The sequence below is a fragment of the Budorcas taxicolor genome, chromosome 16 (genome assembly GCF_023091745.1).
Source record: "Budorcas taxicolor isolate Tak-1 chromosome 16, Takin1.1, whole genome shotgun sequence".
Classification (NCBI taxonomy): domain Eukaryota; kingdom Metazoa; phylum Chordata; class Mammalia; order Artiodactyla; family Bovidae; genus Budorcas; species Budorcas taxicolor.
In genome coordinates, this window is record NC_068925.1 from 81,764,135 (window position 1) to 81,775,218 (window position 11,084).

The 11,084-nt window shown below is 67.0% G+C and overlaps 1 protein-coding gene across 1 annotated transcript; it reads left to right on the forward strand.

Moving 5' to 3' along the window:
• Window positions 1-2,012: 2,012 nt before the first annotated feature.
• Window positions 2,013-10,176, forward strand: TNNT2 (troponin T2, cardiac type). Its single transcript, XM_052653528.1, has 15 exons — window positions 2,013-2,188; window positions 2,882-2,892; window positions 2,994-3,008; window positions 3,728-3,793; window positions 4,133-4,168; window positions 5,505-5,538; window positions 6,597-6,657; window positions 6,870-6,986; window positions 7,400-7,477; window positions 7,805-7,915; window positions 8,551-8,556; window positions 8,751-8,860; window positions 9,195-9,285; window positions 9,697-9,737; window positions 9,954-10,176. Exons 1-15 carry the CDS (start codon window positions 2,013-2,015, stop codon window positions 9,997-9,999), a joined length of 999 nt encoding a protein of 332 aa, XP_052509488.1. The 3' UTR covers window positions 10,000-10,176.
• Window positions 10,177-11,084: the final 908 nt, after the last annotated feature.

An 11,084-nucleotide genomic window follows, 5' to 3' on the forward strand; every position in this document is an offset into this window, starting at 1 on the left:
GGGAGGATCGCGTTGCCCTGGTCCAGCTCTGCGGGTGGGCCAACAGCTGTGGTCAGGACGAGTCCAGCTGCCTGCCGGGCACAGGGCTGAGGGTGGGGCCTCCGGCCTTCTGTTTCATGGATAGGTTAACAGAGGCGCAGAGAGGTTAAGTGACTCAGCTAAGGTCACACAGCAAAGCTGGGTGTTAAATGTGGGTCTTTGACAGCACGGCCAGTGTTTCTGCTTTATTCCCCAGGGAAGGTGACCCTGGCCTTTTGGCTGTGACGGCGACCTGCTGGAAAGGGCAGGTGGGGGCTTGGTGTGGGCCTTCCGGCCCCTCTCCCAACTGGAGGCCCCCCTGGCGCCCGCATTCCTGCCACCAGCGCCTGGACACAATCTCAGATGCCTCCTCTGGGCTGGAAGCCCTCCCCCACCCCGACCTGCCTCTTGAGTGGCTCTATTTTTAAGAGCTGTGCTTGTAGGAGCAGGGGTCTCGCAGGGCCCTGCGGGGGCTCAGAGCGGGCAGGGGGACAGGCCGCAGAGGAGAGAATGTGAGAGCCGCACCCCAGGCTGGCCAACCTGCTCCCTGGAGGCCTCCCTGCACCCCAGGGTGGCAGACTCCTCCCGGGGCTCAGGCCCCTGGCCTGACTGCTCCCCTGGGGCTCTGAGCAGTGCTGGCCTGCCAGTCCTCACCCACCCTGGGCTGGGGGCTGTCCCCCTGCCGCTCTTCCCCCAGGCTCCATTTGGAGACTCTCTGGGATGAGTACCCCACCCAGGGGAGCCAGCTTCAGTCCAAAGCACCCTGTTGCCAGCCCCGCCCTGCCTGCCCCACTGTAGGTCCGTTTGCCCTGACCCAGCAGGGCTGGACGACTGGGAGCAGGCGCAGAAGAGTCGCCCACCTGAGGCTGCCGCCTGAGGCGGTCTCCCCCGGGGCCTGCAGGCAGGGCCCCTTCAGCACCTCTTAGCCTCAAAGGGGCTGCCTTGTGGGCCACCATGCCACCTGCCAGAGCTGGGGCTCGTGGCACGTCTGCAGACGGGTGCCTGGGTGGGTCTCAGCCATGAGGGTGGGGTCTGGGGGACAGGTGAGGGGGCATCAGCACCCCGTCCAGGGCACTGTTACTGTGGCCTGAGTCACAGGTTGGCGGCCGCAGCGCTGGGTGCAGCCTCCCTTTACCCCAGCCTTCCTCCCCTTGGAGAAGAGGAAACTGAGGCACAAGGGGCCAACAGACTTCCCACAGTCACTCACACGGGGCGTGGAGCCCGAGTCCCGAGCCAGGCCGGCCTCCCAGGCACCCCTCTGGCCTCTCCTGGTGCTCACAGCGACGGGACAGCAAGACGCTTCCCAGTGTGGGACCCTGGGCTGCCTCCACACAGGCCCTGGGAGGGGGGCTCGGGCCCCGGCTTCGGTTCCCACTCCAGCGTGGGGGACACCCTGGAGAAGCTCCACGGAGCTGGGCTTTTCACAGAGACGGCGGCTGTGAGAGATGAACAGACCCCACACCCGCCCAGGGTCCCCAGGGAACCACCACACAGGCTGGCACGTGGGCATTCCCTCATCTGTGATCCTCCTCAGATTCCCTGCTCAGCTCGCACTCCCCACGTGTGGTGTGTGTCTGGGGTCTGGTGTGTGTCTAGTGTCTGGTGTGTGCTGTGTGTGTGTGTGACCGTGTGTGAGGGTGAGCCCCCTTCCGTTTAGCCTCTGTGTGTCTGGTATCTGGTGTGTGTCTGGTGTGTGTGTGATCGTGGCTGTTCACCTGTGTGTCTGTGGAGCCTCCAGCAGAATAGTCCTGGGCAGCTCTGCAGCCGTGTGTCCCCTGCATGTCCCCTGTGTCCCTGCAGCCTCCACAGGCCCCGTGGCCCTGATCCGTCCTCCGTGTCTGCCCTGAGAGCTTTACAGACAGAGCCGCAGGCAGCGGCCCCTCCCCGTAACCGTGGGCCCTGAGTTTGGCCCCAGGTGTTGGCTGACCCTGCAGATTCCTCCCTGTTGCTAAGCCGCTCCCGGGGTGAGGAGCCTGCAGCCTGGCCCTGCTGGGATGGCGTCTCTGCCCGACAGGGGCGTGGGCCCAGTGCAGCTGGTCCAGGGCTGGGGAATGGCAGGCCCGGCGCTTCCCGCAGAGCCGGGCGGCTGGCCCTCTGGCCACCGGACTGTCTCTCTGCAGAGGGAAGAGGAGGCCATGTCGGACGTGGAAGAGACGGTGGACGAGTATGAGTGAGTCCTGGGGTGCTGGGCAGGGGCTGCGCCCGTCGGGGGCGTGGGGAGAGCCACACCCTTGCTTCCAGCCCATTGCCTCGGGCTGCCCCAGGCAGGGGGCTGGCCGTGAAGACCCAAGGGGTAGGGGATGAACCGGGCCAGGGGCTTGGGGCTGGGCCTCCTGAGAAAAGACCAGATAGTTTCGGTGAGGACCCAGAGGCCACAGAGCCACCCTGCCCAGAGACCCGCCCCAGACCTGGCATCACGGCCCTGGGGGCTGCTGGCCCTGCCCTCTGCCCTGTCCCCGGGACCAGGGAGGGGGACACGCTGCAGCCCATCAGTCAGTCGTCCCTGGGGGAGGCAGTGCCCGGGGCAGACAGGACCGCAGGCGTAGCTTGAACCCCGAAGACCCCCTCCTGGGTACCGAGGGTGTGGAACTGGGGACTGGTGGAGGGCTTGTGCCCATGGACTTCGGCCGGGTGGACAGGGAAGGGGGCATGCAGAGCTCAGGCACCAGCACTTGCCAGGTTTCCTGGTGGGGGAGGCAGCTGAACGGAGCCGGGCCGGGGTGGACAGTGAGTGGGGGGCGGGCAGACTCCAGGACCCAGCACGGGGGTAAACGTCTCCGGGAAATGGCCGTGGGGTATGTGCGCGCGTGTGTACACGTGCGTGCGTGCTGTGTTCCTGACAGCGTCTCCCCTCACGCCGCAGGGAGCAGGAAGGTAAGCACACCCCAACTCTCACTGGGCAGAAGGACAGCCTGGCTGGAAACTGACTGTCTCTTCTGTCCTCTCTCTTGCGCTCACGCCTCCTCCCTGAGCAGAAGCAGCCGTGGAAGGTATGGGGGTGGGGGTCGCCCAGGAAGCATCTCGCCTGTCCCCAGCCCCTGCTCCCCGCTGAGCAAAGCCCCCCTACCAGCCCTGGCTTTCTGCGGTCAGAGTCCTGACGGGGCCATGCCGCCTGTCTGCTCCACCGCCTGACCTGGCTGGGGGCCACACCCTGCCAGCGAGTGATGAAAATAGAACCCCACCTCCTCATTCCACCCCGGCCCTGGTCCTCTCGCATGCTGGGCGGCCCCTCACCCACACGGGTCCTTTCTGGTCCCAGACACTGAGGAAGGGGCTCCAGGGCCTGAGTCTAGGACAGGACCCTGACCCTGTGCCATGATGTCAGAGAACGAGCTGGGGAGGGAGGCTGAGTCAGACACGGGGCCCAGAGGCGGCCCCACTTCAGCAGCACCTCCAGGTGCAGAGGGAGCTTCAGCCCCAGAGAGGCGAGTTTCAAACGAGAGGACCCGGCACAGACTTCCCCTGAAGGGGCAGACACGGAGCGTTCCAGGCTTTGTGGCCGCCCGTCCTGCTGAGGCCACTGCTCCAGGAACATTCTAGAAACGTCTGCAGGCTGTTGGGCCCCAGTTTGCGGCTTCTGGTTTAAACCAAGAACAGAGCAGCCCCTGTCAGCCACACGGGGCCCCCCACACTCACTGGGACCTTGGATGTCACTGGGCCCCACACTTCCCTGCACCGGGCCTGCTCACTGTCCGGTTCACCTCTCCAGAGCACGAGGAGGCGGTGGAAGAGGAGGCTGGAGGCGAGGCTGAGGCTGGGGAGCCCAGTGCCGCAGGTGAGGCCCCTCCCGGAGCGAGGGGGGAAGGGGGCCCGCCTGAGCTGGGGGCGGCAAGGGCCCCAGCGCCGCTCCTGTGGCAGCGGGGAGGCCCCCTAGACCGTGCTCTGCAGCCTGGGCAGCCCCCAGTCCAGGCTGGGCTCAGCCTCGTCAGTACACGCTGCACCCGCTTCCTTCGGCCAGGCGGGTCTGGGCCCTGGCAGGTGCGCACAGGCGGATCCTGGACCTGGAGCCCTGCAGGGCCCCCTTGGCTGAGGATGTGTGGGTGGGACAGGGGGCTCCTGGCAGGGCCTTGAGCTTGGAACCGGGACCGTGACTCCTTTCTCATGTTCTGTTTAGAAGACGGAGAAGAAGAGGAAGGTAGAGAGGCTGAAGGTGAGGCCCGCTGGCCACTGGGACATGGTGGGGAAGCCCTTCCTGCAGCTGTGGGGGAGACCCTGTGGGGAGGGGGAGACCCTCGGGGGAAGGGGATACCATGGGGGAGAGGGGGAGACCCTGGGGGGAGGAGGGAGAGACCCTGGGGGGAGGAGGGAGAGACCCTGGGGGGGAGGTGGAGACCCTGGGGGGGAGGGGGAGACCCTGGGGGGAGGAGGGAGAGACCCTGGGGGGAGGAGGGAGAGACCCTGGGGGGAGGAGGGGGATACCCTGGGGGGGAGGTGGAGACCCTGGGGGGAGGAGGGAGAGACCCGGGGGGGAGGAGGGGGAGACCCTGGGGGGAGGAGGGAGAGACCCTGGGGGGAGGAGGGAGAGACCCTGGGGGGGAGGTGGAGACCCTGGGGGGAGGGGGGAGACCCTGGCGGGAGGAGGGAGAGACCCTGGGGGGGAGGTGGAGACCCTGGGGGGGAGGTGGAGACCCTGGGGGGAGGAGGGAGAGACCCTGGGGGGAGGAGGGAGAGACCCTGGGGGGAGGAGGGGGATACCCTGGGGGGGAGGTGGAGACCCTGAGGGGAGGAGGGAGAGACCCGGGGGGGAGGAGGGGGAGACCCTGGGGGGAGGAGGGAGAGACCCTGGGGGGAGGAGGGAGAGACCCTGGTGAGGAGGGGGAGACCCTGGGGGCAGAACCGTGTGTGTCTGCAGGTTGGGCTCCTCCTTCCAGAGACAGTGCCTTGGGGGTGCCCAGGGGGAGGGGGCTAGGTTGGGTCAGGGCAGTGGTCACATCATGTCTGTCCATGAGGGTTCTGCAGCCTGTGTGAACCACTGGAGGGTAGGGTGTCTGGGGCTGAGATCCCAGGCACAGATGGTCCATGGGCTAGGTCACTGCTGTGGGCACTGTTGACCTGCCGCCTTCACAGGGGCCCAGGTGGCCCGAGTCACACCTCCGGAGGCAGACAGCCGGCAGGGCTTGGAGTCACACCCATCAGCTTCCTGGTCCTGAGCCGCCTCAGGTCTGGGGGGCGGCTGCAGAGGCAGAGACTTAGGCAGGGACTCTGGGGCCAGGACCCCAGGACCGTATCCCCGACCCCTCCTCCCTGTGTGGCAGGCACTGCTGAGTGAGAGCGATGTGTGCACTTGCGTCCCCGAGACCCCCTGAGCATCAGCCCTGAGTGGAGCCTGGGGTTTGCAGCCCTGCAGCTTAGTGCTCTGGTTGCTCCTGCAATCCCGGGATTGGTGAAGGGCAAACGGAGGCTCATGGGTGCCAGCTTACCAGGGGCACAGTGGGGCCAGATCCAGGCCTCCCGACCCCAAGTTCATGTGCTTTCCTCCTCTCCAGATGGCCCGGTGGAGGAGTCCAAGCCCAAGCCCAGGTGAGTGGTGAGGCTCTGGGAGGAGACGGCCTGTGAGAGAGAGCCCTCGGGATGGGGCTGGAGTGCACGCGGCCCCGTGGGTGCAGGCTGGGGTGCGGCAGGCACAGGCCACCATGTGCACCTGCGTAGGTTGTGTACCGCATAAGAGTCTCTGCTGGGTGTGTGGGGGTAGGGGGATGGGGCGGCTGAAAACCGCCCACACGCCATCACCAGTGCCTTGCCCTGCTACAGTCAGCCCTATGGCCACCTAGAGGGGAAGGAAAGACTAGCCATGGACCTGGGCAGGCACCCTGTCCCACCCTCAGGAGAGCTGGGACACTGTCCTTGGTGGCTGGAGGAGAACCTGAGAGAAGAAAATTTGGAGAAGCCAAGCAGTGGAAGCATGTCAGTCTAGGCACGTGGCTTCAGAGGGTCACAAAGGGCCACACAAGGCAACTCGGGGCCACACAGGACACATGTGGGAGCTCTAGGTGCAGAGGGGTGTGGGGCTTTGGAAATGCCAACCCTGCCATCTGGTGCCTCAGCACACAGTCCAGGAGACACTCTAGAAGCAGCCCAGCCGCAATCCAAGCCCCTCATTGGAGCAAACACTGCCGTGTCTTGGTTCAGAGCCCCACACCCGAGGGCAGACAGGAAAGCGGGGCTCAGCGTCCTGGCCCGGAGTCCCACAGTGAGTGGGTGAGGCGTGTGAGGCCGACTGCCGCCTCCTCGGCCCCTGGGGTCGGGGCCAGGAGTGTGGGTCAGCCAGGGTGCAAAGCCAAGCCTCTCTACCTCCTGGCTGCATGCTTTTGAGCAAAGCCTTATGTCTCTGAGCCTCTCTCTTCCTGAATGAGATGAGTGGTTTCCACTCCAAGTAACTGTGAGGATACATGAGGCCACTGTAGGCGCCCCAGTCCCGAGTGGGCGTGGGGACCCGCGGTGGGCACCATGCTGGTGTCAACGCATGGGTGGCTGGGTCTCGGCCTTTCTGTAGGGAAGAGAGGGACCTGCCCATCCCCGGTACCGCAGCCCCTGTGGGCAGGGAGGGCTTGGTGCTCACCCCTCCTTCTGCCCACCAGGCCCTTCATGCCCAACTTGGTGCCGCCCAAGATCCCTGATGGAGAGAGGGTGGACTTCGATGTGAGTGAGAGCTCAAGGCGGGCAGCCCCCGCCTCCCTGAAGACCTCAGGCCCGCGCCCCAACCCGCCACGCTTGGGGGAGGACACGAGGGGAGGGGCACCCTGTCCGCCAACACCCTGGGCTCAGCCCCAGTCGGTCCCACAACCCCAAGGCTTCGCTCCTGCCCTGCGGGCGGGGTCGCCTCTGAGTGCCGCCCCGCCGCCCCCCACCAGGACATACACCGGAAGCGTATGGAGAAGGACCTCAACGAGCTGCAGACGCTGATCGAGGCGCATTTCGAGAACCGCAAGAAGGAGGAGGAGGAGCTGGTCTCCCTCAAAGACAGGATAGTGGGTGTCGCGCCCTCTGGGCGGCTGGGAGGGGGTCCAGCAGGAGCCCCCAGGGCCCTGCCCCGCGCTCTCTTCCCTCCCCGACACCCCAGGGCGCAGCGGAGTCGGCATCCCCGCCCCCATCCCCCGCACCCTGGGCACAACTCCGCCCCAGTGATGGAGGGCAGATGCCGTGACCCCAGAGCCCAGGCGGTTCCCCCGAGCCTGGATTCTCTCTCCTCCACCCTCTAGCCCCTCCGCCCCGCCCCGCTCCTGCTCCACAGGGCTTGGCCTCTACCTCCCCGCACAGGGTGGCGTCCACCCGGCGGGGGCGGGGCCGGCGGGCACTCAGAGGCCGCGGCGAAGGCCGTCGGGTCCTCTCTGGGGGCTGAGGACCGTCCCGAGTGACCGCAGCCTTGCGGCGCCCCCCGCAGGAGAAGCGGCGGGCAGAACGCGCTGAGCAGCAGCGCATCCGCACGGAGCGCGAGAAGGAGCGGCAGGCGCGCCTGGCGGTGAGTGGCCTCCGTCGGCGGGGCCCAGGGTCGCGGTCCCGGCTCTGACTGCGGAGGAGACAGAGATTCCCGGAGTGTCTAAGGAGACGCCCCATCCCTCCGCAGCACGCCCCGGGGAGCCGAGCCCCGCAGCCCCCTCCTGCGCTGCTGCAGGTGGGCCCCGACCGGAGGGGAGCAGGCCCTCGGGAACCGGAGCCCCTCTGCTCAGCCCCTCTCCTCCCGCCGGCACCGCCAGCGCCAAGCCTGTGCCGGGCGCGCCCTCAGTGCTGGCCCAGACTCAGGGCGTCTGGCCCCCAGTGTAACCCATTCTCTCCCCGCGGGAACCAGGAGGAGCGCGCGCGCCGAGAGGAGGAGGAGAGCCGCAGGAAGGCGGAGGACGAGGCGCGCAAGAAGAAGGCTCTGTCCAACATGATGCACTTCGGAGGCTACATCCAGAAGGTGGGGGCCTCCGGCTCCTCCTCTTGCGGGGGGTCCCGGGAGAGAAATGCCCAGCCACCGCTGGGAGCCCGCGCTCTCACACGCAGACCCCGAGCTGGCTCTCCCTGGCTGGCTCTCCCTGGGAAGAGCTACCGGGCCGGGGGCTCCAGAGCACCAGCGCTCTTCCCTGGTGGCTGGTGCAGCTGGCAGGCCCGAAGCCGCATCTCGGGTCTGCCTGGTGTGGCCTCCCGCAGCCTGTCTCTCATTTGTAGGCATTAGTGGTGCCGTCTGCCTGCTCTGAGATGGTCAGACGGGCTACCCTGGGAAGCAGCTGAGTGCTGCCTGGATGCAGGCTGCTTTCCTCCTAGGGCCCATCTCAGGGCCTAGTGTGGTGCCCCCCATTCCTGGAGGGGGGAACGGGGAGCAGAACTCTCCGTGCTGTGGACCTGGCCAGCCCCCAGGCCCTGCCTCCTGGTCCTCAAGCAGGGCCCTGCTGGCAGTCGGCCCTGCCCCGGCCTGCACGCGGGTCCAGCAGCTGGCTCCCCGAGGCAGCTGACGCCTCTCCTCCATGTCTCCACTGGGTTCCTGCCCCTCCCTCTGTCTGTCGCCTCTCCTGGCTTTCTCTGGGGCTCTTCTCCCGCTGTCCCGCTGTGCAGGCCCAGGTAGGTTCCGGTCCTCAGGTCCTCCTCCCCTCTGGGGAGCCTGGGGAGGGCAAGGTGCTGGGCTGGAAGGCGGGGAGGCCGGGCGTTGCTGGCCTGGGTGTGCGGCAGGGAGGCGGTGCTGCCGGCAGGCCGGGCCTGGGGGTGCGGGGAAGGCAGGGCCTCTCTAGCCCTCCCCCGCTTCTTACTCTCTCCAGACAGAGCGTAAAAGTGGGAAGAGACAGACAGAGCGAGAGAAGAAGAAGAAGATTCTGGCTGAGCGGAGGAAGGTGCTGGCCATCGACCACCTAGACGAAGAGCAGCTGAGGTGGGCTGCCGGCGGGGCTGCACCTCCGGAGGGCGCCCCGCCTCCCGTCACCGGGCGCTGCCGCCCCACTTTCCTGTGGGGGCTCCGGGGGGCTGGCCGGGGGCTTCTTGGCAGGCGGCGCTCGGCTCCCTCTCCTTCCCGCTGGGGATCCCCAGCTCCACGCCCTAAGGCTCTGTCCTGGCAGCGCTGGCGTCTGCCCGCAGTGCAGGGCACTGCCCAGGCCAAGCCAGGGTGCGGGGCCTGGGGGCGAGGGAGGGCAGGGCCAGGGGTCAGGATCCGGATGCAGGCAGGTGGGGGCCTTCTTGCCGCCCACCTCTCTTGCCGGCCTGCGCAGGGAGAAGGCCCGGGAGCTCTGGCAGAGCATCTACGACCTGGAGGCGGAGAAGTTCGACCTGCAGGAGAAGTTCAAGCAGCAGAAATACGAGGCGAGCAGCTGCCGCCCGCGCCCCGCCGGCGGCCTCGGTCCCCCATACCCCCGGGCCGGTCAGGTGGTGCTCCCCACCCTTGCCGGGGCTGGTGCTCCTGGAGCCTGAGGGTTACTGGGGCTGAGCAGACACTTCCCAGGGTCCCGGCCCTGAGGGCCCCCACTTCTGGCCTGAGGCAGCAGCTCAGCGCCCTGAGTCCACCGGGAGGACCATTGTACAAGCCGGGCCTCCTGTGGAGTCAGGGGCACACCAGCGATTGGCCCCTTCGCTCCCCCATGCTCACGTGGGGCCCAGCGTGGGTCCTGGGAGAGGCAGGGCGGTCTCAGGCGGGAGGACCGGGGAGGTGGGCGGGGCCTGGGGAGGTGGGCGGGGCCAGGGGGCGACTGGGCTGCTCTTCGCCCTTTCTTTCAGATCAATGTTCTTCGGAACAGGGTCAATGACAATCAGAAAGTGTGAGTGTCTGACTCCAGCCCCCCCCCCCCCCCCATGACCTCCCGTCCCCTCCCCTCTCCTGTGGCCGAGCCCCTGCCCCCCGCGAGGCTGCTTCGGGCTGAGCCTCTGCAGGCAGCTCAGTGTGCCCCTGCCCCCCATCGGCCCTCAGCACACCCACACTCCCCGGAGGCGTCCCCCGCCGCCCGTCCCCCTTGACTGGGCCCTGCTCCCTGCAGCTCCAAGACCCGAGGGAAGGCCAAGGTCACCGGGCGCTGGAAGTAGGACGGCGCCTCCTCCTCCGGGACCGCTCCTCCCCGGCAGCTCCTGACCCCCGCCTTCTCCTGCTCAGCACCGTCCGCACCCTGCACAGCCACCCCTCCACCCCAGTCCCCTGCCGCAGACCGGCTGGAAGCCGCACTCGCACCGCTCCCCACCCCCATCATAATAAAAGCACCGCGCCCCCTGCACTCCTGTCTGTTCTCTTCAGGGGGAGGCGGCCTGCAGGGCACCCGGCCCCCAGGGGCTGCGCAGAGCCCTCGGGGCGGGGCTTCTGCGTCCACGTCTGTGTCAGGGTTGCCCCCGGACACCCGGGCACGCTGGCACTGGTCCACAGAGCCGCGTCCGTCAGCGACCAGTTCTGTTTCCGCTCAGCCAGGGGTTTGTCCCCTAGGTCCGGTCTGCTGGAGTTTGCGGGCGCAGCATTGAACGGGAGCGCCTGCTGGATTCAGGGCTGGAGTGACTCGAAGTCTCACGGGGATTGTCGGGGAGAATGGCTTGGCGCTTCCCGGAAGGCAGCCCTCAGCCCCCTTCTCGTTGCAGCAAAGGGACGACGTGATGAGGCGCATGCGGCGGGGCTTGCCCCAGGGGGCGCCTCTCAGTGTCCTGGAGTGTGCCGCAAGCAGCTGCTGCGGCTCACAGACAGAGAGACCGGCCCTTGGCAGGCTGTCCCAGCTGTTCTGAGAAGCAGGCGGCAGGTTGGGGGACGCTCCCCAGGGTCAGGGTTAGCTCCCCGAGGCTTATCTTGAGTGTGATGGACATACAGTTTGAAAGGTTTCTTTAGGTGAGATATTCCAAAGCTGGAGCCGAGACTAGGTTCCTTTTTATTGTCTCAAAGGCTGTTTGGCCCTCTTTACTCCAAGTAAGAGGCTCAAGGTCATGTCCCTTCAGTGTCTCAGGGGCTTCCCTGTGAGCCCATAATGTGGGATCCAAATCAGACAAAACCCTGCCATTCCTAGAAACCCTTTCAGTTGCCTGCAGATCCTCGGTGCTCCCAAACCTGCAGTTGCTTGCTTTCTGTCAGGCAACAGGTCCAGTTGTCCTTGGGAGAGGACAAAGCCCAGATATGTGACTTGTTTGCATATCTGGGC

Excerpts from the sequence above, each read along its gene's own strand:
- TNNT2 (XM_052653528.1), top strand. The coding sequence starts at position 2,013 with ATGGCGTCTCTGCCCGACAGGGGCGTGGGCCCAGTGCAGCTGGTCCAG. Across the intron at positions 3,794-4,132 it reads TGGGGAGCCCAGTGCCGCAG|AAGACGGAGAAGAAGAGGAA; the intron begins GTGAGGCCCCTC and ends TGTTCTGTTTAG. Across the intron at positions 8,861-9,194 it reads CTAGACGAAGAGCAGCTGAG|GGAGAAGGCCCGGGAGCTCT; the intron begins GTGGGCTGCCGG and ends CGGCCTGCGCAG.